We start from the raw sequence: 27846 nt of genomic DNA on the forward strand, positions 1-27846 counted from the left end.
GAAACAACGCTTGAGAAATAAAGGTTGCAACGCATGGTTTGTCAATTTACAAGGTAAATTAACTATTTGACTTTTGGTCAAGTATCCTGCAGTTATTTAAACAGCTCTGCTTCCAACTAAATGCAGAGCAATGCTGTGAAGAGCAGCTTGGTTACTTATTTTAAGTGAGTTGCCATATGCAAAAATGCCAACCTTAGATGACATTCTAGAGCATATTGGGGAATTTGACTTGTTCCAGAAGCGAGCCTTTTTTGTCTTATGCCTGCTGTCTGCCTCCTTCACCCCTATTTACGTGGGTGTCGTCTTCTTGGGGTTCACTCCTGAACACCGCTGTCTCAGTCCTGGAGTTGCTGAGTTGAGCAGCCGATGTGGCTGGAGTCTAGAAGAGGAACTGAATTACACCGTTCCAGAGCAGGGGAGACATGGGGAGTCTTTCTCTAGTCAGTGCAGGAGATACGACGTGGACTGGAACACAACTGGCCTCAGCTGCACAAACCCCTTAGAAAACTTCACCGGTTATGGCAACAGGAGCAGTATCCCTCTTACCCCCTGTCAAGATGGCTGGGTTTACGATTCTTCAGCATCGTCCATCGTGACTGAGGTAAGAAACTTAAACAAGCAGCAACAGTCCATGGTTACCCAGGTATTTGCAAACTGAAAAAATCCCAAATAATAATTTTCTGAAGGAGGAAACACGTATGCCAGCTAATAGTCTCACCTCAGCATGTGCATAGATTGAGTATAATTCCCAATAACAATGCTAACACTAAATCTTGTTGAAGAGTACAAAAAGTGATCTATGAATATATTTGTGGGGAAAAATAGTAAGTACACTGTGCTATTATTTGCAGGGTCATATTACTAGTTTTTCAGGAGTAGTCAGAAGACTGGAAGTTTATTCATAAAAATGTTCACAAATCCTGAAAGTTTCATTCATTTCCATACAAATGATTATGCACATTTCATCATTTGCTATTCTCTTGTTTAAATGTTTCAGTCATCCATGCACGGGCCTGCTTTACAGATAGCGTGAAAAGTTAGCAGCATTTAAAGCAAATACAAGTTAGTGAACTACTTTTCATGCTAAAATAGATGAAAACAAAAAACTGACTACATTTCAGAACAAAGATGGGTTTTTTAATTTTTTTTTAATAAACAGGGGGAAAGAGTGATATTTACCCGCAATATTTACTCAGAAAACTGCAAAGCTAATTTTTTGCACCAATTTTCACCCATTTTTTCCAACACTAATAAATTCCCAGGACATTTTAAACAAAATAAAAGCTGAAAATGAAGGGCTTTACACATGACCTAGCTGACTGATCTCGTACATGAATAATAAATAACGTCAAAGACACAGTGAAGACAAAATTGGAAATTTGGTCAAATTGGAAAATATTTACATATAGCAAATACGGTAATAGATAATGGGGATAAGGTAAAAACGATCTGCAAACAGAGAAAAAGGCTACATTTGTCATGTAACTAATTTGCAATGGGTAATTCAACTGGCTCTAGTTAACATAGATGCCTCCCCTGCTACATTCTTCAAGATGAGAATACAACCTGTAAGTGGGGGGGAGGGATAGCTCAGTGGTTTGAGCATTGGCCTGCTAAACCCAGGGTTGAGAGTTCAATCCTTGAGGGGGCCACTTAGGGATCTGGGGCAAAATCAGTACTTGGTCCTGCTAGTGAAGGCAGGGGGCTGGACTTGATGACCTTTCAAGGTCCCTTCCAGTTCTAGGAGATGGGATATCTCCTATAATTTATGTGTCGTGAGCAGTTTCCAAAGTGAGCAAGTTGTAAGGGGGAAGGAGCCGTGAAGACCTTTTAAGGTGAATCCAGGGGTATCCTCCTCCAGGAAAAATTTTTAACCTACCGTACTGGCCATTTGCTGCAATCTAGTATATTCCAAAGGCAACAAAAATGTTCTTCAGAAGATTCTACAAACCAGAGATAAAAGTAATCACTGGAAAAGATGGTTTAGCAGTAACCAGAGAGAGGCATGGAATGTTCATCAAATGCAAGGAAACCCTTTCACCAGCCATGCTGCCTGTGACGGGTTGGACCCCCCTTTCGAGGGTGCCACCTGATGTGCTGGGGTCCCACTGAGCCCACCTGTCTCACCAGCCTGGGCAGGCTCTCAAGCCCCCTTCCAGCACACACAGGTAGGGACACACCTAGCTGTAGAATCACACAGAGTCTGCGATCAGCTCTCTGTGGGAGACTCAGCTAGGGGATTGCCCAGTGCTCCTGTGGATACATCCTCTGGAGTGTAAACCCAGAATTATATTGTCTTGTGCTGTATAGAGATCTATATAGAAATAAACTCATGAAAATCACCCACTCCCTCAATGTGGAGGAAGTTATGCACAGCTTTTGCCCACCCCCACCTCCCAGTTATAAAATTACATAAACTGGATTTTGGAATAAACAAGAAACAAATTTATTAACTACAAAGGGTAAATTTTAAGTGTTTATAAGGAATAGCAAACAGATCAAACCAGATTATTGAGCAAATAAATCAAAACACCCAACTAAGCTTAATACACTAAGGAATACTGGCCACAAATAATAATTTCTCACCTTATATGTTGTTTCAAGCAGGTTGCAGAGATTCTTGATGGTAAACTGCACTGCTTGCAGCTTTAATCTTCTGGGATTCCTTTTACAGGCTGTCCTTTCTTGCCTGGATTCAGCCCCTGTCTCCCCCAGCTTAGTTCCTTTGTTTCTTCAGGTGTTTTCAGCAGTCTTCCTTCTTGGGTGGGGAGGCAGCTGAGAAGAGCCCTGATTACCTCCCTCCCCAGCCTTAAATAGGATTTACATATGGCAGGAATCTTTTGTTTCCTATCACATCCCCTTCCAGTGGAAAAATACCAGCTCAAGGTGGGACCCTGTACCAGGTGACATGATCACATGACCTTGTAGTGTCAAAGCAGCATCCCAGGAAGCGTCTCAGGAAGGTGGGAGATTAATATCTTCAAAGTTCTATTGTCCGTCTTAATGACCCATCCAGGCTAATTGCTTACTGTCTGGTGGGCGTTCCCCCAAGTACACACACAGTTGTAATTGTTACATAGTCAATATTCCTAACTTCATATACAGAAATGGTACATGCATACAAGTTGGATAAACACATTCAGTAGATCGTAACCTTTCCAATGATACTTCACATGACCCATCTTGCATAAAACATCTTAGTTATGCCATATTCATATTATAACAATATTTTTGTGAAGAATATGGGGTGCAGAGTCACAGTCTCTTCAGTGTGAACGGTGGCAATGAATCAGAACCTTTTGCTATAATAGTGTCAAGGTTCCATGACTTAGAAAAGACGTTAATGAGAACAGTCAAAGGTATTCTCAGTATTACTTTGACTTCTTCCCTGGCCATATTCTAGTTATAAATTAATCTGATTTTCGATATTACATAGGTGAACACACAAATATTCTCCTGAAATGTTTGCCAGCTAGGAGAAACCACAGTATTTTGCTAGTGTATGAGAACCTGAAAGTGAAATTGACAAGAAATAAAAGTGAAACTGATGGAGAGAAATGCAAAAATAAACCAATAGCATGAGCGTTGAAAAATAAGTTTAATATTTTAAAATCCTTTGTGAGGTGTTATGTTGCTAAGAAAGGAATTTTGTTTAAATATTATTTTTAACCTGATTATGTCCTGTTAGCCCTGTTTATACACAGTGCTAGAGTGTGATTAGTTGAAACCGCTCTATAATATGATGTAGGCTTCAATGTAGTAGAAGGCAGTATTGCCCAGTGGGTAGAACACTGGACTGGGATCAGTAGATCTGGGTTCTATTCCCAGCTCAGCCACTGGCCTGTCGTGTGACAGTGGACAAGTCACTTTCCCCTCACAATACCTCAGTTTCCCCAGCTATAAGATGGAGGAGGATACTTTATCTCCTGTGTAAAGCACTTCAAGATCTACTGATGAAAAATGCTACATAAGAGCTTAATATGGTTACTATTAATGTAGACAAATACATTGAAGGCATATGCTGAGAGCTGAATTTGTGCTGTGAACTCCAGAAAGCCAATCAGACAGCAAGTAGTATCAAGAAGGAGACTAAGAATAGTCCATTCACTATTATAATGCCAGTATATACAGTGAGATACAGCTTGATCTGCGTTGATGCTGCATTCCCTTTAGGTAATCCTCCCTTGAAAGAGGCAAAGATCCAGAGAAATGATTAGGAGCATGTGGGGAGGGTGTATGTCACAGGGGGAGAGGCTAAAGAGATTACAATGATTTAATTTGGAAGGGAGATGAGAAAAAGCAGATGCGATGGATACTATAAAGCAGTGGGGAATGGTAAGAAGTCTTAGTGCATGCTTTATCCCTTCTCTTAAATGAGAATATGAGAAAATACTATTGAATTAAACACCAACACATATAAATAAAAGGAAATGAGTTAAATATGGGGTAAAGTGGAATCTGCGGAACTCATGGCCATAGGATGTTACTGAGGCAAAGAGCATAGGAATGTAAGAAAAGGTTAGACATGGGCAAGAACAATATCTGCTCTTACATTATCTAGGATAAAATTATATGGACTAAGTGTTCTAAGGATGGGGAGCAGAAAATAAGGACATTCCCCCACCTAATACCTGGTCCTTTCCCTGTTTTGCCATTGACTTCAATGAGAGTAAAACTGTGCCCATAATACAGTATTAAACATTCAGAGTTTTCACTTTCCTTTGAAGCTTCTGGCATTGGTCAAGGCTGGAGACAGCCCCTCAGCCTAGAGAGACCACTAATGAGAGACCAGCGTGGGCCACAACTTAAAAGCTCTGTCTACACACAGCTATTTTTAGGGCACTAGCTTGAGCCCCGCTAGCCCAAGTCAGTTGATCCGGTCTGGGAGGCTGAGTGTTGTGTAGACATACTGAGCAACAGAAACATAGGGTGAGTCACAGCGAAGTTACAGAGTACATGTTTGCTGTGAATAAAAGTGAAGTAAACTCTGCCGCTGGGCTTTGTGCCAGTGCTAATTAGGAGTTGGAGAGCAGGTTGCTCTGCTTCGCTCTGGCAGGGCCCATTGTATCACACCTAACGACTCTATTAAGCAACAAATATGAACCCATAGCCAGTGGCCCATGGATGCCCCCACAGACATTACTTTCTTCACAGCTGCCGGGGTAAAGCTCAGTTCAGGAGCTCAGAGTCTGAAAATATCTTTACCTGCTGCTGAAAACTGCATTGGGCAACCCTCCCAGCATCCAGCAGCCATGCAAACCCCCATGGTGCCGCCTAGCCCTATAAGCCAATCTAAAACTAATGAAAGGTATCAGGGTGATACCACAGATTATATGGCTGCAGCCAGAAAATGTAATGTACTCCTAAATCAAAGCCATAAATGCCTAACTCCAAGGCAGAACGGATGGACACTTCCTCCACGCAGAGTCACTACATATAGATGAGAATGAAGCTGAGTAAAATCTCTGCAGCATCACACAGTTTCAGTTGCTAGACAAGTTGCGATGAACAAACCACAAAGTCTAGAGGTTTAGCAAGATAAACTGATAGAGATTCAGATGTTTTTCCAAATTTATCCAAAATTACAGGAGGATTAATTTTCTTAAAATTCCCTCCTCTTTCCCCCTGAACCCTCACCCCAGGAAGTAATTATGTGATATTCAGAGAAATAATAGAAATCATAGAAATGTAGGGCTGGATGGGACCTTGAGAAGTCATCAAGTCCAGCCCACTGTGGTAAGGCAGGACCAAGTGAACCTAGACCACCCCTAAGAGATGTTTGTCTAATCTGTTCTTAAAAACCTTCAGTGATGGGAATTCCACTATCTCCTTTGGAAGCCTATTGCAGACCTTAACTGCGCTTATAGTTAGAAAGTTTTTCCTAATATCTAACCTAAATCTCCCTTGCTGCAGATCAAGTGCATTACTTCCTGTCTTACCTTCAGTGGATACAGAGAACAATTGAGACAGTCTTCTTTATAACCACCAGTAACAAATTTGAAGACTCATGTCCTTCTGCCTCTCAGTTTTCTTTTCTCAAGCCTAAACATGACCAATTTTTTTAACTTTTTCCTTATAGGTCAGGTTTTCTAAACTTTTTATCATTTTTGTAGCTCTCCTCTGTACTCTTTCCAATTTATCCACATCTTTCCTAAAGTGTGGCACACAGAATTGGACACAGTACTCCAGCTGAGGCCTCACCAGTGCCAAGTAGAGCAGGACAATCACCTCTGGTGTCTAACATGAGACACTCCTCTTAATACACCCCCAAAACATATTAGCCTTTTTCACAACTGCATCACATTGTTGACTCGTATTTAATTTGTGATCCACTATAACCCAGAGATCTTTTTCTGCAGTATTACCCCCTAGCCAGTTATTTCCTATTTTGTACTTGTGCACTTGAGTTCTCCTTCTTAAGTGAAGTACATTGCATTTTCTTTATTGAATTTCATCTTGTTGATTTCTGACCAATTCTATAATTTGTCAAGGTTGTTTTGAATTCTAATCCTGTCCTCCAAAGTACTTGCTACCTCTCCCAACTTGATGTCATCTGCAAATTTTATAAGTGTACTCTTCCATTATCTAAGTCATTAATGAAAATATTGAATAGTACTGGACCCAGGACTGACCCCCTATGCTGGACCCCACTAGATACACCTTCCCAGTTTGATAGCAAACTATTGAAAACTACTCTTTAAATATGGTCTTTCAACCAGTTGTGCACTGACCTTACAATAATTTCATCTAGACCACATTTCCCTAGTTTGCTTATGAGAATGTCATGTGGGGCGGTCTAAAGCCTTACTAAAATCAAGATATATCACATCTACTGCTTTCCCCCATCCACTAATCCAGTAACTCTGTCAAGGAAAGAAATTAGGTTGGTTTGACATGCTTTGTTCTGAACAAACCCATTCTGACTATTCCTTATAACCCTATTATCCTCTCGGCACTTACAAATTGATTGTTTAATAATTTGTTCTGGTATCTTTCCAGGTACCGAAATTTGGATGACTGGTCTATAATTCCCCAGGTCCTCTTTGTTCCTTCTCCAGTCCTCTGGGACCTCACCCAGCCTCCTGGAGTTCTCAAAGATAATTGCTAACAGTTCTGATATTGCTTCAGCTAGTTCCGGAAGTACCCTAGGATGAATTTCCATCAGGCCCTGCTGACTTGAATATATCTAACTTACCTAAATACTCTTTAATCTGTTCTTTCCCTATTTTGGCTTGCGCTCCTTCCCCACATAATTAATATTAATTGTGCTGAGTATCTGGTCACCATTAGCCTTTTTTAGTGAAGACTGAAGCAAAATAGGCATTAAACACCTCAGCTTTCTTGATGTCATCAGTTATTAGCTCTCCTTTCCCACTAAGTAGAGCATCTACACTTTCCTTTGCCTTTCTCTTACTCATAATGTATTTAAAGAACCTCTTTCTTATTGCCTTTTATGTCCCTGGCTAGGAGTAACTGATTTTTTTGCTTTAGCCTCTTCTGACATTGTCCCAACACATTTGTGCTGTTCTTTTGTACTTCTCCTTAGAAATTCATCCACGTTTCCACTTTTTGTAAGATTCCTTTTTGATTTTCAGGTCACTAAAGAGCTCCTGCTGGAGCCATATTAGCCTCTTACTATTATTCCAATCTTTCCTTTGCATCAGGATAGATCACACTGCAGTTGTGCCTTTGATATTGTCTCTGAGAAACTGCTAGCTCTCCTGACTGACTTTATCCCTTAGCTTTTCTTTCCATGGGACCTTACCTACCAGTTCTCTGAGTTTGTTAGACTCTGCTGTTCTCACTCCTTCCTGTCTTAGAATCCTGAAATCTATAATTTCACGGTCACCTTCCACCTTCAGATTTCCACCAATTCCTCCCAGTTGGTCAGAATCAAATATAAAAAGCTTGTCCCACTGGTTACATCCTCAGCTTTCTGAAACAGAAAGTTGTCCCCAATTCATTTCAAGAACTTCTTAGAAATTTTGCATTTTGCAATATTACTTTTCCAATAGATATCTGTGTAGTTAAGGTCCCCCATTACTACCAGCTCTTCTGTTTCGGATATTTCTGTTTGTCCTAGACATGCCTCATCCACCTCCTTTTCCTGATATGGTGGTCTCTAGTAGACCCCTACCATGACATCACCCCTTTTTTTTCTCTTTTTATCCCTACCCAGAGATTTTCAATTGGTCCAGATCTCACCTCCTTCTGGACCTCAAAACAAGTGTATATATTCTTGATATATAATGCAACACCTCCTCCCTTTTTTCCTGCCAGAATTTCCGGAACAAGCTATAGCATTCTACAAGACCAATATTCCTGTCACAAGGTTTATCCCACCAAGCCTCTGTGATGACAGTTGTCATAATTTAGCTTATGTACTAATATTTCCAGTTCGTCCTATGTATTCCCCATGTTCCTTGCATTTGTGTATAGATATCTAAGATTTCAAGCAGATTTTCCCCACTGATTTCTCTCATGACCCTATACTAACTTTGTCCTCCCAAATCTCTAGCCCTCTGTTAAGGTCACTTTTTTTATGCTTACTTGTAGGCCTTTGTCATCTATCCCCTTTGAACCCAGTTTAAAGCTCTCCTCACTAGGTTGGTGAGACAGTTTGCAAAGATGCTCTTCCCCTTCTTGGTGAGGTGGAGTCTGTCTCTCCCCAGCACACCTCCTTCCTGGAACAACCTCCCAAGGGTGCAGGATGCCAAGCTCTCCTGTTGACATGGTCTGCGCAGCCATGCATTCATCTCCAGTATGCCAATGTCCATGCCTGGGCCCTGATCCTTAACAAGGGTAGTATTTTTCTGAAAACTGAGGCAAATTGGACAAAATGTATTTCAGCTATGATGGTTAAAAGAACTAGGTCATTTCATTTCTGGAAAATTTTCCTAATTCTTTTTTTGTGTGTGTGTGGTGGGTTCATCATTTCTCAAAATGGCTGGGCCACGTCTAATGTTATGGAGTGTCTGTTCTCCCTGTTCTAACACTGATGTGCCTCTGCAGTTTAACCTGGTGTGTGAGGACTCCTGGAAGCTGGATCTCTTTCAGTCTTGTGTGAACGTTGGATTTTTTATTGGCTCCATAAGCATTGGCTACATAGCAGACAGGTACGTGTGGGATGAGACATTCACTTTGGGTATTTAACATTCATATTTTTAAACAACATGTATGATTGAAGGGGCAAATGAACATACTGAAAAACTAATTCAAAAGATCACTCAGTCATTTAGAATGGAGTAGTTCCTGGTGGCTAAAATATCTTATTTCCTAAAATATATGTCTCTGATCAGTGGATCCATAAAAATGTCATATCCCAGAAGCCAGGAGCAGAAGAAAGGGTGGATCACTGCAACTACCATTTAGAAGCTTCAGTTAGGGCAAAATAAGACTTCTTAGAGGTGTTAGTTCAAAGGAGTATATTAGACCTATTCATAGACTCAGCTGGTTTCTGGGCAAAATCCAAGGTGCTCATTTTGATCTATAAAGTCTTATATGTTTTGTACCCTGGCTACCATAAAGACCACCTCTCCTCTTATGCAGTGTTTGACATCAGCTATAGTACTCCTAACTTGCCCCTACAGTTCAGATCTAGAACGCTGAAGGCCCCTAGGGCATTCTTAGGAGATGGACCTTGAGTCTGGAATTTCCTGTTGGCTTTGCAAAGCCCTCTTGGCTGACCCTTAGGACATAGTTCAAATGACCTGCTTACATGGGATTTGATGAAGGGGGCATCTGAGTGACTTGAGCTGCTGATGTTATTGAGGGGAAAGAAGAAATTTACTTTGGCTGTCATTTGTCACTCTGCTATTTTTGTTAGTGTACATTTATTGTACTGGGATGCAGAGTTTTGACTGATGGTGCATTTTTACAAATCAAATAACTAAATAAATAGTTCTCCATTAAACCAAACCAAAATGTCTTTCCAGCATTGTAATAAGCCTGTTTCTTTTGGAAACATTTGCTTTTGAATATCAGTGGAGCCATTATGATACCAATGGAGAGACAACTGCAGGCCTAATATGAAATTTCTGAGCACTATAGCTGGGGAAGGATGACTGGAATGAGGCAAAAATTAGGGTCATTGAATAGGTCAATGGAGAAACTACTGTAGCATAGAAGAAGAACTACAGATCAATGTAGCGCAAGTCAGACAGCCACCACAGGATGTTTCCAGAGCCCATTAGCCAGGTCAAAAAGTGTTCATGGTAAGAAAACGTGCAAACACATGGGTGAAAGAAGTCTGTAAGAACTCACGAAGATCATTGTAAAGGGAAAATCTTGGTGGAGGGAACCAGAAAGCAATTCCTGCCTTCATTAAAAGCAGGGGGGAAAATCATGTAGGTAAAGGAGATATAAGGACAGAAACTCTATGCCTGCTGGGAATCCCCAGCAGGAATAGAGCTGGAATAGCTGGCTCCTCTGTGAAACTCCCCTTGTTGCAGCTCTCAGTGTAGAGGGCAAGTTGTGGGCGAGGGGAAGCATGGACGGAGCATTCTGTGCTCTGGCTATGCCAATTGACAGCTGGACCGTTGGAGGCCATAGCCAGCCAGTGCAAACTAGAACAGTGCCCGGCCCCGGCAGACAAACCAGCCCCAGGATTAGGATGTCACAACTGGCTGACTGGCATTTGCTCACCCAGCTGAGACCAGCTGTGAAGCCAGCGGAGTTAAACAATGATTGCAGCACGTACTTTCCTCCTTTTAAAATCCCCAATTCAACATGTGCCCCAGAAAAGAGCCATCACTTCTGCAAAATTCTTGCTTCCTCTGTGCAACCCAGGGAACTATAGCTGCTGTCTGCTATACGTCACACAACTTGGACTTTGAGAATATCTAAAAATGCACAATAGTGGCTTGGCTTTCTCCCCTCTCGATTATTATGCACATATATGGGCACAGGAGGGGGTACCCTAGAAAATGAGTGGGAAATTAACCAAAATGCTGTGGGTGCTACAGGAATAGGCCAGACAAGCATTTCTCAGTATTCTTTCCCTAGCAAAATGAATGGATGGGTCTATCAGCAATTCTCTCTTTAGATGAGGACTCCAGGTGTTACAGTACAACGTTAAACCGTATGTACATGAGAAACTGCTCTGAACAAAACTTGGGAGAAGAAAATAACAGATCTTTCAATAGAATGAATTCAAAAAGTATTGCTTTGCAACCAGCATGACTCAGCCACGTGAAAATTTGCTCTTCAGTTATGTTTTGCACGATGTAATGCACATAATGATCACAGATACATTTGTTTCTCTGCAGGTTTGGTCGTAAATTATGCCTGTTAATTACAATCCTTGTCAATTCCATTTCTGGAGTTCTCATGGCCTTTGCACCAAGCTACACGTGGATGCTGATCTATCGTTTCATACAAGGACTGGTCAGCAAGGGGGGCTGGTTAACAGGCTACATCCTGAGTAAGACCGATTGCAATTTCCACTTCTGGGAATAAAGCCCTGGGTGTAGAAGTAGAGCTGAACAGATTTGTTCTAATACAGCTGAATGTAAGGAATTATTAGCTCACTGGGTAACACGCTGAAAAATTAAGCTCATTTTATTCGCTGAAAAACTGCATTCTACGCTCAAAACCAAGATTTATGTCAAAATCACATTTTCTTTTCAGATGAGACAATATCGGGGGGTTTAGATCTAAAAACTTGCCATTCTTCCCTAAGTCTTTGAGAAGCCTACACATATTGGAATAAGACTGTTTTGGAAAATACTGTGCCTTCCCACATTAACAAGTATATGTTCAAATAAATACCCATAAAGGGACATGGATTAATTGGAAATGCTGTCAAAGGCAGGTTAAATTTTAAGGGTATGCCTACAGCTGGGAGTGAGCCCAGGAAGATCCAGGGCTAGTCACCTAAGTACGGACTGAAGGGGTTGGGTGGGCTTCTATTTAGGTGCCTCGCCTGTGTCACTGGACATGTCATAATGTCCACACTACTATTTTTAGCACGCTAGCTCAAGCACATCTGTCTACCCGGGCTAGGAGGCACTCTCCCAGCTGCAGGTACACATCGCGTACAGACTGAGTGGGGCTGGCCTCGAAAGGTAGTGAGTAGTGTCGTGTCCAAATTGAAGTTTTTGTTCCCCAGACTTTTTGTGGTTCCATGACTTGAGACCTTATAAAAAACCTTATTTCCAGACAAGGTAAGGTTACCACCTGACAATATTATGCTTCCTTTTTACATTTAGAAAACCAAAGCCCTTAAATGCAAGCAACAAATAGGTAAACGCATCCCTTGTCCACATAACTTCTTAATGGGTGAAATCCTGGTCCTACTGACGTCAGTGACAAAACCCCCTTCACTTCAGTGAGGACGGGATTTCACCTGTTATTCACACCAAGTACAAAGAAATGCATATTTCGTCACAACCCAACACCTTTAACTCTGACACAATAAAAACTCTTCTGTCATCTGTAATCTCAAAATGAGAACATACCACTAAGCCCTTTCTGAAAAAAAGAAATCTAAAAATTAAATATGCACACAGTAATGATACTGAACAGCTTCTAATACAAGTCCACATAACCATACATCAACAATGTTTTATACTTTTCTATTAAACTACATACACAACATTCTCAAGAAACATCAATTATAAGTTCTCTACCTCCTCCCCTGCCCCCTCCCCCCGCATCTACTGCCATTTTCCACTTAGCGGTCTTCATTTTAAAAAATAAATATTTAGATACCAAAATCACTGTTAGAAATTTACTGTGGTTTAGTAACATCCAAACTTTTCAAAAAGTCTATGTATTTCTGTTCATGAAACATGACAAATTTGTAGAATTTGATTTTTAATAGTTACTCTACATCATTGAAGAGAACTCAGTTTAAAGGGCTGTTAAGGCTTCTAGATAGGACAGAAATTTTACAAGGTCATAAATTCTAGAATCTATAAAAATTTTAATGGTTTTAAATTAGGGGATCTAGGTTCTCCAATCTCTAAATTGATTTATCACTGATTATTTTCTACCTTGATTTGTGTTATCTTTTTAGTCACAGAATTTGTTGGCTTAAGCTATAGAAGGACAGTAGGAATTGTTTACCAAGTAGCCTTTACTGTTGGACTCCTTGTACTCTCTGCTATTGCTTATATGATTCCTCACTGGAGATGGCTGCAGCTCACTGTTACGCTGCCAAACTTCTTCTTCTTGCTCTATTACTGGTAAGCATATTTATATTTCACCTAAGAGCAAAAATACAAAATGGAGATTTTAGTTTACAGTTTGAGCTCCTTTTGACATCGTTAGTTTACTGTTAGGGCTAGTCAAAAGGTTTCTGCTGCAACATTTTACCATTGAAAAATGGGGTTTCACCAGGATTACAATTTTCCACAGGAAAGGATCGATTTCTGCAGAACTTTCCATTAAAAAGATCTAAATGAAACCTTCTGTTTCATGTCAGGTTGACATTAACTTACCAAAGCCACTGCGTTGAGTCATAGAATTTGTAGTTTCAGGTCTCTCATGCCCTGGTTCTCCCATGGGCCATGCTTCTCCAACTGGACTATATCTCCCATGGTGCATGGCAGTCTTTCTCTGATGCTGAGCCATTGCAGTATGTCATGAAAAATAAAATATAGAGAGATATACCTATCTCACAGAGCTGGAAGGGACCCTGAAAGGTCATTGAGTCCAGCCCCCTGCCTTCACTAGCAGGACCAAGTACTGATTTTGCTCCAGATCCCTCAGTAGCCCCCTCAAGGATTGAACTCACAATCCTGGGTTTAGCAGGCCAATGCTCAAACCACTGAGCTATTCCTCCCTCCTTATGGGAGTCCCATAAGAATCAATCACAGGAAAAGACCACCTTGCATCATAGCAGATGTAGTTCAACCAGGGTGCATGGCCTATAGGAGATAATGGGGGCATGAAGGACCCAGAACAACTCACATAAGGCATCCCAGTGGCTAAGGCAGACACACACACTAATGTCAACCTGACCCAAAACAAAATGTCTCAACTTTTCTGAACTGAAATGTTTTGGAACTTGTTCTGCAAAAAGTTTTGATATTTTGACTTTTCTTCCTGATTCAGGATGAAAAGAAATGTTGAGATATTGGAGGTTCCCAGGGGATGGAAATTCCATTTTTCCATTAGCTCTACTTCTCACCTGATTATACAGCTAAACAGAAATTTTTGAATATTCCGCACAAAAAAGCTACTATATCATGAATGCACTGTTATGATCAATCTAGCACTCAGTTTTGTTAATGAGTAAAGAGGTTGTTACCTAACAATGTAAGACACTCTATTCCATTCTATCATCCATAGCAAGGGTGCTGCATCTCCAGCACCTTCTCTGTACATTCAGCCCCAGAATGGCAATAATAAAACATTAGCCACTAGGTCACTATTCTAGCCTTATTTAGAGATGGGGGTGGGATTCAAACCCAGGTCTGAATTTTGCATGTCATCCCACTCCTTCCAAACTTGGGTTTTTTCGAATCTGGAGGCTTCAGTTTGATCCAATAGAGAGCGAGGGGACAGCTGCAAAATTCAATAGTACATTTGGGCTTGAACTCCCCACCACCCACTATTACCCCATGCACAGAGGTCCAGGGTGTTTCTCTAGACCCATCTCTAGCTGTGAGATTTAACATTTGAAACATGGGTGTCTTTAAGCAGTGGGAAAGGTGAGGAAGGTGATTTTTAACTTTTCAAAAGTTACTCATTTAGTTTAAGAGCATATTTATTAGTACTATTCAATATTTTCATTCATGACTTGGATAAGGGAGTGGAGAGTATACTTATAAAATTGGCAGATGACATCAAGCTGGGAGAGGGTGCTATCATTTTGAAGGACAGGATTAGAATTCAAGACAACCGTAATAAATTGAAGAATTTGTCTGAAATCAACAAGATGAAATTCAGTAAAGGCAAGTGAAAAGTACTCCACTTAGGAGGGGAAAATCAAATGCACAAATACAAAATGGGGAATCACTGGCTCTGCAGTAGTGGTACTGAAAGAATCTGGGGATTATAGTGGATCACAAATTGAATATATGTCAACAATGTGATGCAGATGAGAAAAGGGCAAATACAATTTTGGGGAGTTATTAACAGGAGTGTCATATATAAGACATGAGTGGTAATTGTCCCACACCGTGCAGCACTGGTGAGGCCTCAGTGGAGTACTGTGTCCAGTTTTGGGCCAAACTTTAGGAAAGATGTGGATAAACTCGGGAGAGTACAGAGTAGAGCTACAAAAATGAGAAAAGGTTTTAGAAAACCTAACCTATGAGAAAAGATTAAAAACTGGTCATGTTTAGTCTTGAGAAAAGAAGACTGACGCGTGGGAGGTAATCTGATAGCATTCGTCAAAGCGAATCATAGAAATGTAGGACTGGAAGGGATCTCTAGAGGTCATCAAGTCCAGCCCCTTTTGCTGGGGTAGAATCAAGTAAACCTAGACCAGTGGTTCTCAAACTTTTGCACTGGTGATCCCTTTCACAGAGCAAGCCTCTGAGTGCGACCCCCCCCCCCTTATAAATTAAAAATATATAAAAATGTGTTTAACACCATTATAAATGCTGGAGGAAAAGTGGGATTTGGGGTGGTGGTTGACAGCTCGCAGCCCCCTATGTAATAACCTCACGACCCCCTGAGGGGTCCCAACCCCAAGTTTGAGAACCCCTGACCTAGACCATCCCTGAAATGTGTTTGTCCAACCAGTTCTTAAACAAATATGTTATAAGGAGGACGGTGATCAGTTGTTGCCCATGTCCACTGAAGGTAGGGCAAGAAGTAATGGGTTTAATCTGCAGCAAGGGAGATTTAGGTCAGATATTAGGAAATACTTTCTAACTATAAGGGTAGTTAAGCACTGGAATAGGCTTCCAATGGAGGTTGTTGAATCCTCATCACTGGAGGTTTTTAAGAACAGATCAGACATACACCTGTCTAGGATGGTGTAGGTACACTTGGTCCTGCCTCAGTTCAGCGTTTCATTAGATGACCTGCCGAGGTCCCTTCCAGCCCAATATTTTTATGATTCTATTGGTTTAAAATGGCAAACAATAAATACAACAAATCTGCAAACATTTTGTTGACTATTTTGTCAGAATTTCAGCAAAAAGTTTTATCAGAATTTCACAATCTAGAAAAATGTCAACACCTTCTCTTATTTATGGACAGAATTTTTTTACATTATTTCAAAATATAGCAAACGGTTTTTTTCTAGAAGCCAAACGATGTCATCATAAACAGGAGACTCAAGTAAGAATAGAAAGTTTATTTTACCTCCATATTTGGCATTGGTCTGACCACTGATGGAATATGTGTCTAGTTCGGATGTCCACATTCTGCAAGAATGTTGATAAATTGGAGAGGGTTCAGAGAAGAGCCATGAGAAAGATTAAAGGTTCAGAAAACCTGCTTTATACTGATTGAGCTTCTAGAGTCTATCTGTTTAGCTTAGCCTTCTCTTTGTTAAGGAGTGACGATCACAGTTTATAAGTACCTATGTGGGGAACAAATATTTAACAATAGGCTCTTCAATCTACACAGATCCAATGGCAGGAAGTTAAAACTAGACAAATTCAGATTGGAAAAAAGATGCAATTTTTTTTTTAACAGTGAGATAATTAATCACGGGAACACTTTACCAAGGGTTGTAGGGGATTCTCCATCACTAGCAATTTTTAAATCAAGATTGAACATTTTTCTAAAAGATGTGCTCTAGGAATTATTTTGGGGGAGTTCTCTGGCCTGTGTTAACAAGAGGACAGAGTAGATGATCACAATGATCTCTTGTGGCCTTGGAAATGATGAAATGATGAACCTGAGAGTAGCTAAGCATCCTCAACCCCCCATGGCTTCAGCTGGAGTTATGGGTGTTCTGTACCCCTTAATGTCCTATCATCGGAAACTCAATTTAGTTTGAATACACAGTGTTACCGCGACATATTTTGTTTCCACATACCTGTGCCTGGTTGCTTGTGTTGCAGGTGTCTGCCAGAGTCACCAAGGTGGCTGATCGCTCAACAGAAAAATGACAAAGCCATGAAAATTATTAACCGTATTGCCAAGGGAAATGGGAAAAAGGTGCCTCCCTCTTTACAGGTGATCATGTATTTTTTTCCTGGGTGTGTAATTACAAGCAAACAGTGCTATATATTTAGGATTGCTCTGAATCCAGAACAGGGAGCAAACTGACAAGCCAAAGTGCTGCAAATCTGCAAAGTGGAGTTGAGTGGTTTTCTTTTGTGAAAGCCTTGGATATTAAAACAACACACTTATATGAATGGAAACTCCTATAAATATTCCAATAGCCAAAATGAGTTCTTCCTCTTATGAAGTATCAAGCAGTATTCAACCAACCAGATCACATCTGACTGAAAATTCCAAAGTATCTTTTATTCATTTATTGCTTTTAAAAAGAAATGTTGCTTCATTTAATGAGGTTGCTTTGGTACAGACAGACAGCTGGGGGAAAAGGTGGGCTGTTTAAGTGTCCACACTTCCCCTCAGTTTTTGGTTACTTTGCAGACAGACTCTTAATTGGTAAATGAAAAATTCCAGAAACGATTATGCTTATGTTGATCCAATGAAAATAAACAAGGCCAAACTCCCCAGACTCTCACCCCCTAACCTCTTCCTTAATGTCCCTCTGGTTCTTTCCTAGAGTCTCAACCCTGAAGAGGAAGATGGGGAAAAGCTGAGCCCTTCATTTCTAGACTTGGTCAGAACACCTCAGATAAGGAAACATACGCTCATTTTGATGTACACTTGGTAAGGGAGGGTAACACAGTTTTCATTTCAAAGCATTAGACCACCCGCCCATAACCCCCCACATGGTTACTTTGGCTCTGTTTTCCCCATATGGCCCTTGACTGGCAGTGAATCTTAATTCTTTGACTAATCTATCCCTTTGCAAACTTGGCTTCAATTGGGCTCTGCTCTCTGCCTAGGTTCACAAGCTCTGTTCTGTACCAGGGGCTCATCATGCACATGGGGATTGCTGGTGGGAACATTTATCTGGATTTCTTCTATTCTGCACTGGTTGAATTTCCAGCCGCCCTCATACTCATACTCACAATTGATCGCATTGGCCGTCGCTATCCCTGGGCTGCAGCAAATCTGGTGGCGGGGGCTGCTTGCCTTATTACAGCTTTCATCCCAGACAGTGAGTTACTCAAGCTTTTGTTAGTCTGTGTCACTGTCACCCCTGAGAGAGAGAGTGAGTCAGTGAGTGAGTGTGTTCTGGAGAACTGAAAAGACCACTTTTGCTATTATAGTCCACATCGGTGTTGCAATTCAATGGGAACAAATTATAGGTATTTTTCCACAAACATCAGTGAAGATAAAAATTACCAATCATTTTTCCCTTCTCTAAGAGCTTTTTATAATGCAAGTGCTGAAAAACGGGGCACATAATGGGCTAAATTTCCCAAATGGCATCAACTCGCCTGTAAATTTGCACATGCAAATTCACAAGCACACTGTTTTGGCCAGACATGTCTTTGTACACCCCAAAGTTTGTATTTGCACACACACAAAGAACTGGTACACACCTAACCTGATCGACAATCCCAATGACAGACACAAGGATTTTACAAGTTTTAATATGCTCTTTTATATGTATAGTCTCAGGTGCACCAGTCACTTAAGATTTAATACATAATATATCTTTCCCAAACTTTTACATACAGCCCAAAAACTGAGCTCAGCTGACCGAACAAACTCATTTTAAAACAGTGATCGGACACTTCCTGGTTTATACAAGGAGGTGATGTAGTCTAATCAATTACATTTGTGGCTAGAGCTAGGAAATCCTGAGTTCTAATCTTAGTTCTGTGTGTATGTGGCCCTTGGGCAAGCGGGCATTCACCCACGAAAGCTTATGCTCCAATACATCTGTTAGTCTTAAAGGTGCCACAGGACTCTCTGTAACTTTATCTTTGCTGCTTTTGTTTTACAAATAGGGAAACTAAGCGATCACTGCTTACCCTACCTCCCAGGAGTGTTGTGGGGGTCAGTTACTTTATTATTGTACAGCACACTGACAAATCTAAAATGCTTAAAAAGCTCTGAAGGATTAGTATTGCAAACTGATAGGGGGTGAAAGGAGAACCCATTCGTAGCTCCCCGCTGTGGGGTTCCTGTGCTGTATGGTATTTACTAAATGCAATCTTTCACACTCTTTTATGACATGATCAGAAGAAACCAGCCACCTTTGTAATGCTAACATGTGACTTCCTTCCAGATATCTATTGGTTAAAAATTACTGCAGCTTGCTTGGGCAGAATGGGAATTACCATGTGCTATGAAATGGTTTGCCTAGTAAATGCAGAATTGTACCCAACATTTCTCAGGTGGGTGCATCGTCTTCTGTTAATCCAGTATAAAACTTAATGGCTAAGAGTGCGAAGTGTCTCGATTTACTGATTCAAGGGTATCACAGAAACATGTTAGAGCCATGGACTGCACATTAGAAAAAACAGAACAGCATGTCTATCAAATGACAGAAGTTTAATTAAAAATTAAACAGTACGGTGGGCCACCTTTAACCTATCCAAATACATTGCATGGCCCAATGGAGCAGAGCTTGATGCAGAACATTCACTGCAAAAGTTGTTTCATATACCACAAAACACAGGATTGGATTTGAGAATAATCACTCTATAGATGGATATTTAGCATCTCAACCAGGGACAGTGAAACACTCTTGGCGCTGGCTGATTTTAAGACTGATTCAGACCTGTAGCTGTGATGATGCTGAAAGGCTGCCCCCAGAAGCTGATGAAAAAGGAGCCAATGAAGAATGAAAAAGCTGCAGCATCAGAGATCTAGTGGAAGCAAGCCAGGAGAGAATGATTGGGGCCTGGGGATTGCCAACGGAGGCTGGCTGGAGGCTATTGCTACAGTAGGGCAGTGGTCTCCAAAGTGGGGTGCGCAAGAGGATCCTTCGGGGTGCGTGGCAGGAGGAGCGCCGCTTTTTTTTTTCCCCTTTGGCAGTTCGGCCAGGAGTCTGAGCGGCGCTTTTTTTTTTGGCTTTGACAGTTCGGCTGGGAGCAGGGGGTGCATGCTCAAAAAATTTTTACTGATGGGGTGTGCGATCAAAAAAGTTTGGCGACCACTGTACTAGAAAATATAAGTGTTCTTTAGGTGGTGCAATGGAAGCCCCATCGTTTTGGAGATATAAATCTAGGCTGGATAAAGCACTAGAAAAAGCACTATAAAGAATAATCCTGTATTGGCAAAGAGATGGACAAAAATGTCCTGTAGGTTTTCTGTTCTTCGTTGTATAATACCTTCATTTAATCAGGTTTTTTTGGAGGGAAGGGGAAAAGGATGAGCCCCGAGGAGGCGTTGAAATGATTTGTAACGTACAGTTCAGCAACCTGCCATCTTTAGTCGGTGGCTCTGTCATCCAAGTAGTGTAAGCTGAGGGAGAAGGAGGCGAGGGCAGAGAACAGAACCTGGGTCTCTTATGGCACCACGACATGCTAGTTGCAGGTTACTTGGGCTGCTGGTCACATTGTTTGAAATTTATTTTTAGGTGTATTTTGTAAAATACAAAAGCACTTTGTTCGGGCACTACATGGCCAGCAGCTTCCCCTACTGCAGTGGTCTCCAAACTTTTTTGATCGCGCATCCCATCAGTAACAAATTTTTGAGCCCGCACCCCCTGCTCCCGGCCGAACTGTCGAAGCAACAAACAAAAAAAGCGCCGCTCGGACTCCTGGCCGAACTGCCGAAGGAGGGGGGGGGAAGCGGCGCTGCTCCGGCGGCGCTCCTCCTGCTGTGCACCCCAAAGGATCCTCGTGTGCACACCCCACTTTGGAGACCACTGTTCTAGTACATCTCACTGGAAGATTTGCCTGACATTTCATCCTTTTTTTTTTTTATTAAATGCATCCTATTACTCTTGGTTATTATTAGCCCAGTCAGAAGTGGACTTTTTAAAGTTCTTTTTTATTATTTTTATCTCCTCACCAATGTTTGCAACTCTTCCCAATTTATATTATCTGTGAATTTCATTAACAAGACATTTATCCCCTCTTCCCAGATCATTAATGAAGATGTTAAATAAAATCATGTTTCAGACCAATGCCTAGTGCACAAACCAATCCCTAGGTTCTTCTGGACATCCCTCTAGTACCTACTATGTTCTCATTATATCCCAGTAGGGACATTTCCATTGCAATATGCAACAGATTAGACACATCCCTCCTAGTATTGTTAACAGGAATGGCTTGCCTACTCTTCTGTATGCATTGCTAAAAATGTTTAAGTGAATAGCTGCAGAATTCTTTTTAAACAAATTAATAATGGGGGAACATTTCATGTACATATATTTTCTAGGAACCTGGGAGTACTTGTCTGCTCTTCCATGTGTGATATTGGTGGGATCATAACTCCATTCATTGTCTACAGACTGGCAGAGATCTGGCATGAGCTGCCACTTGTAGTTTTTGGTAAGAGTTCTGTATTGTAGAGTGACTGTATTTACTATATGCAGTGTTGTTGTAGCCACGTTGGTCCCAGCATATTAAAGAGACAAGGTGGGTGAGATATCTTTTATTAGACCAACTTCTGTTGGTGAAAGAGACAAGCTTTCAAGCTTACACAGAGCTCTTCTTCAGGTCTGGGAAACGTACTCAGAGTTACAGATGCACAATCTGTTCAACCTTTTATATAGCAGTGATGCTGAGTTAGTTTCGCAGACCTGAAGAAGAGCTCCGTGTAAGCTCAAAAGTTTCTCTCTCTCACCCACAGAAGTTATCCAAACGATATTACCTCACCCACCTTGTTTCTGTATTTACCATGTCCTAGGTAAATTGTTCCCATGGTTAATTGCCCTCAACATAACATTTTTTTAACTTATTTCTAGTCTGAATTTGTCTAGCTTCAGCTTCCATCCATTGGATCATGGCATGCTTTTGACTGATAAAGAGCACACTACCATCAGAAATCTCTTCCCCATGTAGATACGTAGAGACCATAAACTAGTGAGTCTCCTCTTAACCTTTTCCATTAGGCTAAAAGGAGCTGAATTTATTCAGTGTAGCTCAGGAGGACAGATTTTTCCAGACCTCAAATCACTCTCGTAGCACTTTTTAGAACCTACTCCAGTTTAACAACATCCTTTTAAAAGTGTGGACAGAAGGGGACACTTCCCCAAGTGATTTATGCAAGGTAGAAAGGCTGTGGCAGAGCAAGGAATTGAATCTTGGTCTCCCGAGTCCCAAGTTAGCATCCTAACCATTCGACCGTGCTTCCTTACCTCTTGGCCTACTGGGCTGTCCAGGAATACTGGCCAGTTGCTTCCATGAGTCCTTGGACGAGGGAAACAGCCAACTCACCATGGCCTACTCCCCACAGCAACCAGTGATGATTCTCCAAAGGACTCCAACCCCTAGATACAGCTGCGGAAATCACTATATTTCCCTAGTACCCAAGCAACAATGTTGGAGGTGTATCCAGCTCATGGAACATTTAACAGATAGTGTCTGCAGCAACGGATAAGACTCTGCAACACTTCATGGAAAGTGGGTGGTTTGAAGGATTTAGGATGGGTGGTTGTGGGACAGAGGGAACAGATTGCCCAGGCAAAGGGATGGAGTTGGAGTGAAATCTCCTCATTCACTAGTTGTGTAAGAGAACTTTCCTAGTAGACAATGCTGTGCACTAGGAGATACGCCATATTTTTCCCCTATTGTTCTCATGACAGAAAGATTCACTAAATGCCATGGCTTAGAAATGCCCTGAATCACTTAATGTTCTTTCACTGTGGGCTCAGTGTTGGAATTTTGTTTGAGATGATTGCAATATGTTAGATACACCAGCTAAATTAGGTTAGGCCTTCACCACTGGCATATGGTCCCGAAGGGGTCAGACCCCAGTGGAGGATTGATGTAGCAGAGTGCCACCCCTTCCCTTTCCAAGTTCTCATCCTCTGCCAACAAGTGGGGAAGAGGCAGCTGGTGGCACAGGAGTCTCAGTTTGCCTGTTGGAGCCAGAATCTGGCTCCTTTGTGCCCTCTGAGTGGTGAAGGGCCTAAGCCACACTTGAGAGAGTGGCCCAGCCTCTCTCTTCTCATCTCAGAAGGGCCTCAGTAATAAAAGCAGTGCCTACTGAAAAAATGGAACAACTTATTCAGTCAGCAGAGGCAGCTTTGCCTCAAATTCATGATCATTGCTGCAAATGAATATTAAACCATGTCATGCTCACGATGGATTTTGTATCAAATTTAACCCTTTTGCGTGATCTTTGTTCCAAGCTGTGGTTGGTTTAATTGATGGTGGACTGGTGCTGCTCCTACCTGAGACCAAAGGGAAAACTTTGCCTGAGACCATAGAAGACGCTGAAAACATGCACAGGTACAGTACCATGCAGCCTAAGAGAAATTTGTGTCAAGCCTTATTAACAAAATCTCCCTCAGAACACCATTTTATTGTACATCCCTGGAAGGATCTGTTGTCGGTCTACTTTGCAGCCACAGAAACGCAGAAAACTAAAGTCACAGTGTAATATCTGAAAAGACTATGCACAGTTTTTCTACTGGGGTGGCAGGATAGCAGATTTTAAATTATACCATTTTATTTAATCCAGGCTCTAAATGTCATTGCTATTCTTGGACTTGTTTTAACAAAATGTGAAGAGGGTGGAATCCTTATTCCTAAGTATTCCAGTAAATTCGTAGTTGTTTGGCTAGTTTGTGTGTTAAATGTAACATGTCATACCAAACCCACATCCGGAGTCACAGTAATACAGTATTTCACAACTACACCATATTGGCAACTGTTTTTGTTTTCCCCAATGGTCCAATTTATGGTTCAGATCATTTTGAGTTGCCATCCCCTCCTCTCTACCAAGCATCGTGTTAGTTTCAGAATGTTTGTTGCTGCAATCGCAAAGCACTACAGTACTTCCTGCCTACCAGGAATCCAAGAACAAATAATAGAGGTTGTGAGCTGGCCTTTGGATAGCAGTATCACAGCTATACTGCACGATCTAATCGAGCTGTACACAAGTCTATAGCTGAAAGGAAGTTTGTTTTACGTGGAATTTGAAAAGCTGTGACCTTGATGTTGGCTGTTCAATACAGGGACGTGCATTACATACTGAGAGGCAGCAAACTTTCGGCTGTAGGTACGTGGAATGAAGTCTTCGCTGTCACAGCAATAGCAGCTGTCACGGATAAAAGGGAACAGCAAAGAGCGAGAGGTGACTTTTGAACCCACAGCTTAATTCAGTGCAGGGTCTTTGTAGTAGGAAAGAGCCTTGGCAGTGAGTTCTGGGAGCTGATTCACCTTTTCTACCAACAGGAAAAAAGTTACATAAAAGATGCAAAGGCAGCATTCCTAGAAATAAAAAAAAGTAGGCTATTGTAAGATACATTGGCTGGGTTCAGAGTTTACATCTCAGTTTGTTCAGTGACAGGGAAACTACACTCAAGCTGAGGGCATAGCTGTACAAGGTAAAGTCAGGTTCTTGTTTGGCTTATTTAATTGCCCTCATGCAAGGCAAGGAGTTTTGGGAAAACTGTCCCAATTATATTGTATATAGCTGAGACACTGCTGGACATATCCTTTCCAGTCAGAATACTAATGGATACCAACTTAAAATGTGTCATAACTGTAGTAGAGCAGGTGTACAATGTGTTTTCCACTTTTTAGATGCATTTGTGCAAATAAAATAGTTGCTCAAATGCTCACGGACAGCTCCCATTAAAAAAAGAACAAGCAGGGCTGAAGCCAATGTGAGCAAATAAATACGGTGTGGTATTCACCCAGCACATGTGCATGCGCTCTCTCTTTTTAAACCCTCCGGGCCAGTTTCTCAGCTGCTGTAAACTGGCATAGCTCCATTGACATCAGCTGAGAATATGGTGCAATACACTTCAATTTAGGCACGGCTGTGGCTGATAGAGAAAGAAGAGAATAAGGAAAAAGAACAAGGGAATAGTGGTGAATTTGACCCTCCAAGAAGCTATTCATATGCCATGATGATTAAATGGCAACATCAGCACATCTCTGAAATAGGAAACCAGGCCTGTTAGGGCTGCCTATTATTGGGGTTTCCAGACCCTAGTTTTAGTTGTTTTTAACTTGGCCAAATTTTAACAGTACAGACTGAAATTTTCCATGCCTCAGGCTGAATTTTGGGGAGAAATGATTCAGCCATTTCCAAGAATGAAGCTAGGGGGAAATATTATTTTGCCCATGATAAAAAATTCTTGTGCCCTCTCTTTAAAAAGCTCTATCATCCCCATGCTTTGGAGCAAGGAATTTGGTAGTGGAGGCCTTTGTGTCAGGGACAGATCTTGTGCTATTCCTAGGAAAATCGACCCAAATTTAGCCAAGTTATAAGTCTGAAGAACTGCAGTTTGCACATGCTCTCTTGAGACTCTCAAGTAAATGCCCCAAAGATTTGGTTTGCACTGGGCATGCTCCAGCCTGGGGCCGAGCAGGACTTTCCCTGCACTTGCAGCTCTGAGTTGCTGTGGGCTGTGCCAGGCCCAAGCACCTGAACTGAGAGTAAGGAGCCTGACTTTCCTGTGCTCTCAGTGACCCACTGCTCAAGAAGGTGTCTGATTCAAATGCAGAGGGGACAAAAGCCAGACAAAAACAGATTCAGACGGAACAAAAGCAGGGGCTGTAGATTAGGACAAGGAACCCTGGCAGGAGAGACTGGCTGAGCAAGGAGACAGGGGCTGGAAGGGGATTCTAGAGGGACTGAGAGCCAGGAAATGGGTGGAAGACAGACTGTCTGGGCAGGGCAACTGGGACTGAGAAACAGCAGGGGTGAAGAGAAGGTGGTCAGGAGAGAGACCTGTTGAGGAGTCAGAGGAAACCTGGGCCTGGCTGGGCAAAGAAACTGGGACAAGGAATCAGGGGAAGGACACGAGATTAGACAAGGAGCCCAAGAGTAGGGAAATAGGGAGTGGGAGTCAGTGTGGATGGGGAATCTGTGGAGGGCTATTGGAGCCAGTATGGGGTAGAGAGGCATATTGGTTTAGAAGTTGGGTGGGGAGACTGGGATTGGCTGGGCAAGGGGGTGGTCAGGAGAGGTGAAACTAGGATGTACTGGGCACACACAGACAGGAACTTGGATGAGAAGCCTAAAGAATGTAAACTCAGATTAGCTAGGTGAGGAGAATGGAACTGGCGCAAGGAGTCAAGGGTGGGAAACATATTGGACTGGCATGGGGCAGGCTAGAGCATAGGAGGCTGAAGGGATCACATGGGGAGGGAGGGAGGAATTGGCAGAAAAGGCTGTGACTTCCAGAGGCTGGAATGGAACCCAAGATTCCCAAGTCTCACCATTCCTTCGCTCTCAGCAAATATCTGTAAAACCTCTGGCAACGTGTGTGACTCCTCACCTTCTAGTGATTGTCCACATAAAGGATAACAACGTCTCTAAACAAATTAGTATGTGATCATGTAATTAAAGAATCTCATAATGCATAGGCACAAGGGGCCAAATTAAGGTTCCACAGGCAAATTTAAGCCTGGCATTTCCTAAATTTTGAGTGGTTAACTTTGCAACCTGAATGCTCTTTTAACTCTCTCTCTCTCTCTCTGTGTGTGTGTGTAGCTATATATGTGAAAATAAAGTTAGTAGTTTCTCAGTAGCTGGAGCTACTTTTTAATCATGATTATTTTTCATAAATTCTAAGACAAGAAGGGACCATTAGATCATCAAGTCTGAGGCCCTGTGTATCAGAGGCCATGGAATTTAATCCAATTACTTCTGTATTGAGCCCAGTAACTTGTGTTTGGCTAAAGCAGATCTTCCAGAAAAGGCACCTAGTCTTGAAGACCTCAAGAGATGGAGAATCCACCACAACCTTTGGCTACTTGTTCCAATGTTAAATCACCCTGTTAAAACTTTGTATAACAGACAAAACAAAAATTCCGTTCTACTAACATTTTTTCCTCAGACAGAACTCTAGATAAAAATCTTTGCTTTATAAAAACGTCCTAGGGAATTTCTTCTCTCAAACACAAAATACTGCTTAAATTAAACAAAAGTTTGGTGGTAACACCAGCAAAATGGAGGAAAATCAGAAAGTAAAGGCCAACACACTATTGATAACTCTGGCATTTGTGCTGCATGTCAGTCCTCAGTTGGCATTCCTGCATTTTGTTGGCTTGTATCACAAATCATTGTTAAAACAGTTTTCTCTGCCAATCCATATTTAATTGCATACAATATGTACTCCAAAGCAGTCACAGCGGAGTGTGGAAAAAGATGTACTAGCCTAGTTGGATAGTTTGAATACATTCTTTACAACTTGGTGCAAACTTACAGTGCTTTAAATGAATAGCACTTGGTTGTTCCTTATAAAAAAAGACCAGTATTTTGCTATGAAATAGAGAATGCAATGGGGCCTTAGAGCAATTTGATTCCTCTGCAGGTTAGTTCCTCTGTGTCTGGAAAAGAATTAAAAGATTCATTTTTTTTTATTTGCCAACCACAAACTAGTTTTTCCGTTTAATTTAATCAGAGTAGAAGATACACATCTTTTTAGCTGGTCATTCTTTTTGTTCCTTGGGGTAGCAACTGTTCTTTTCTTATTCCTTCCAATTGCCTTTTCTGTTTTGTTTCCACAGACAAAGAAAGCGCAAAAAAGAAGTGATTTACCTGCATGTTTTAACAACAGAAGTTGCACCTAATTAAGTTAAAGAGCTGCTTCTCCCAGGGGCTGCCTTTGATGACACATTAATAGACTAAGGACAGAACATTTATATGATATAAACCACCTACTGTCATCATTTCTTTATTCTGCTCTAATACTTGCTACACATCCTTAGGACAACAGACCACTGGTTAGCCTCCTCAGAGTTGGATCTGTGACACACATCTGCCTTC

General features: G+C 41.5%; 1 protein-coding gene across 1 annotated transcript; it reads left to right on the forward strand.

Annotated features, from left to right (window-relative positions):
• Positions 1 to 172: 172 nt before the first annotated feature.
• LOC112103849 (solute carrier family 22 member 2-like) lies at positions 173 to 27664 on the forward strand. Its single transcript, XM_026649547.1, has 11 exons — positions 173 to 601; positions 9013 to 9116; positions 11268 to 11422; positions 13019 to 13187; positions 16971 to 17085; positions 17648 to 17754; positions 17934 to 18148; positions 19229 to 19337; positions 21331 to 21443; positions 23249 to 23348; positions 27588 to 27664. The coding sequence occupies exons 1-11, from the start codon at positions 185 to 187 to the stop codon at positions 27652 to 27654; spliced, it is 1671 nt and encodes a 556-aa protein (XP_026505332.1). The 5' UTR covers positions 173 to 184; the 3' UTR covers positions 27655 to 27664.
• Positions 27665 to 27846: the final 182 nt, after the last annotated feature.

Source organism: Terrapene carolina, unplaced genomic scaffold, assembly GCF_002925995.2.
Source record: "Terrapene carolina triunguis isolate 2854851 unplaced genomic scaffold, T_m_triunguis-2.0 Scaffold85, whole genome shotgun sequence".
Lineage (NCBI taxonomy): Eukaryota > Metazoa > Chordata > Testudines > Emydidae > Terrapene > Terrapene triunguis.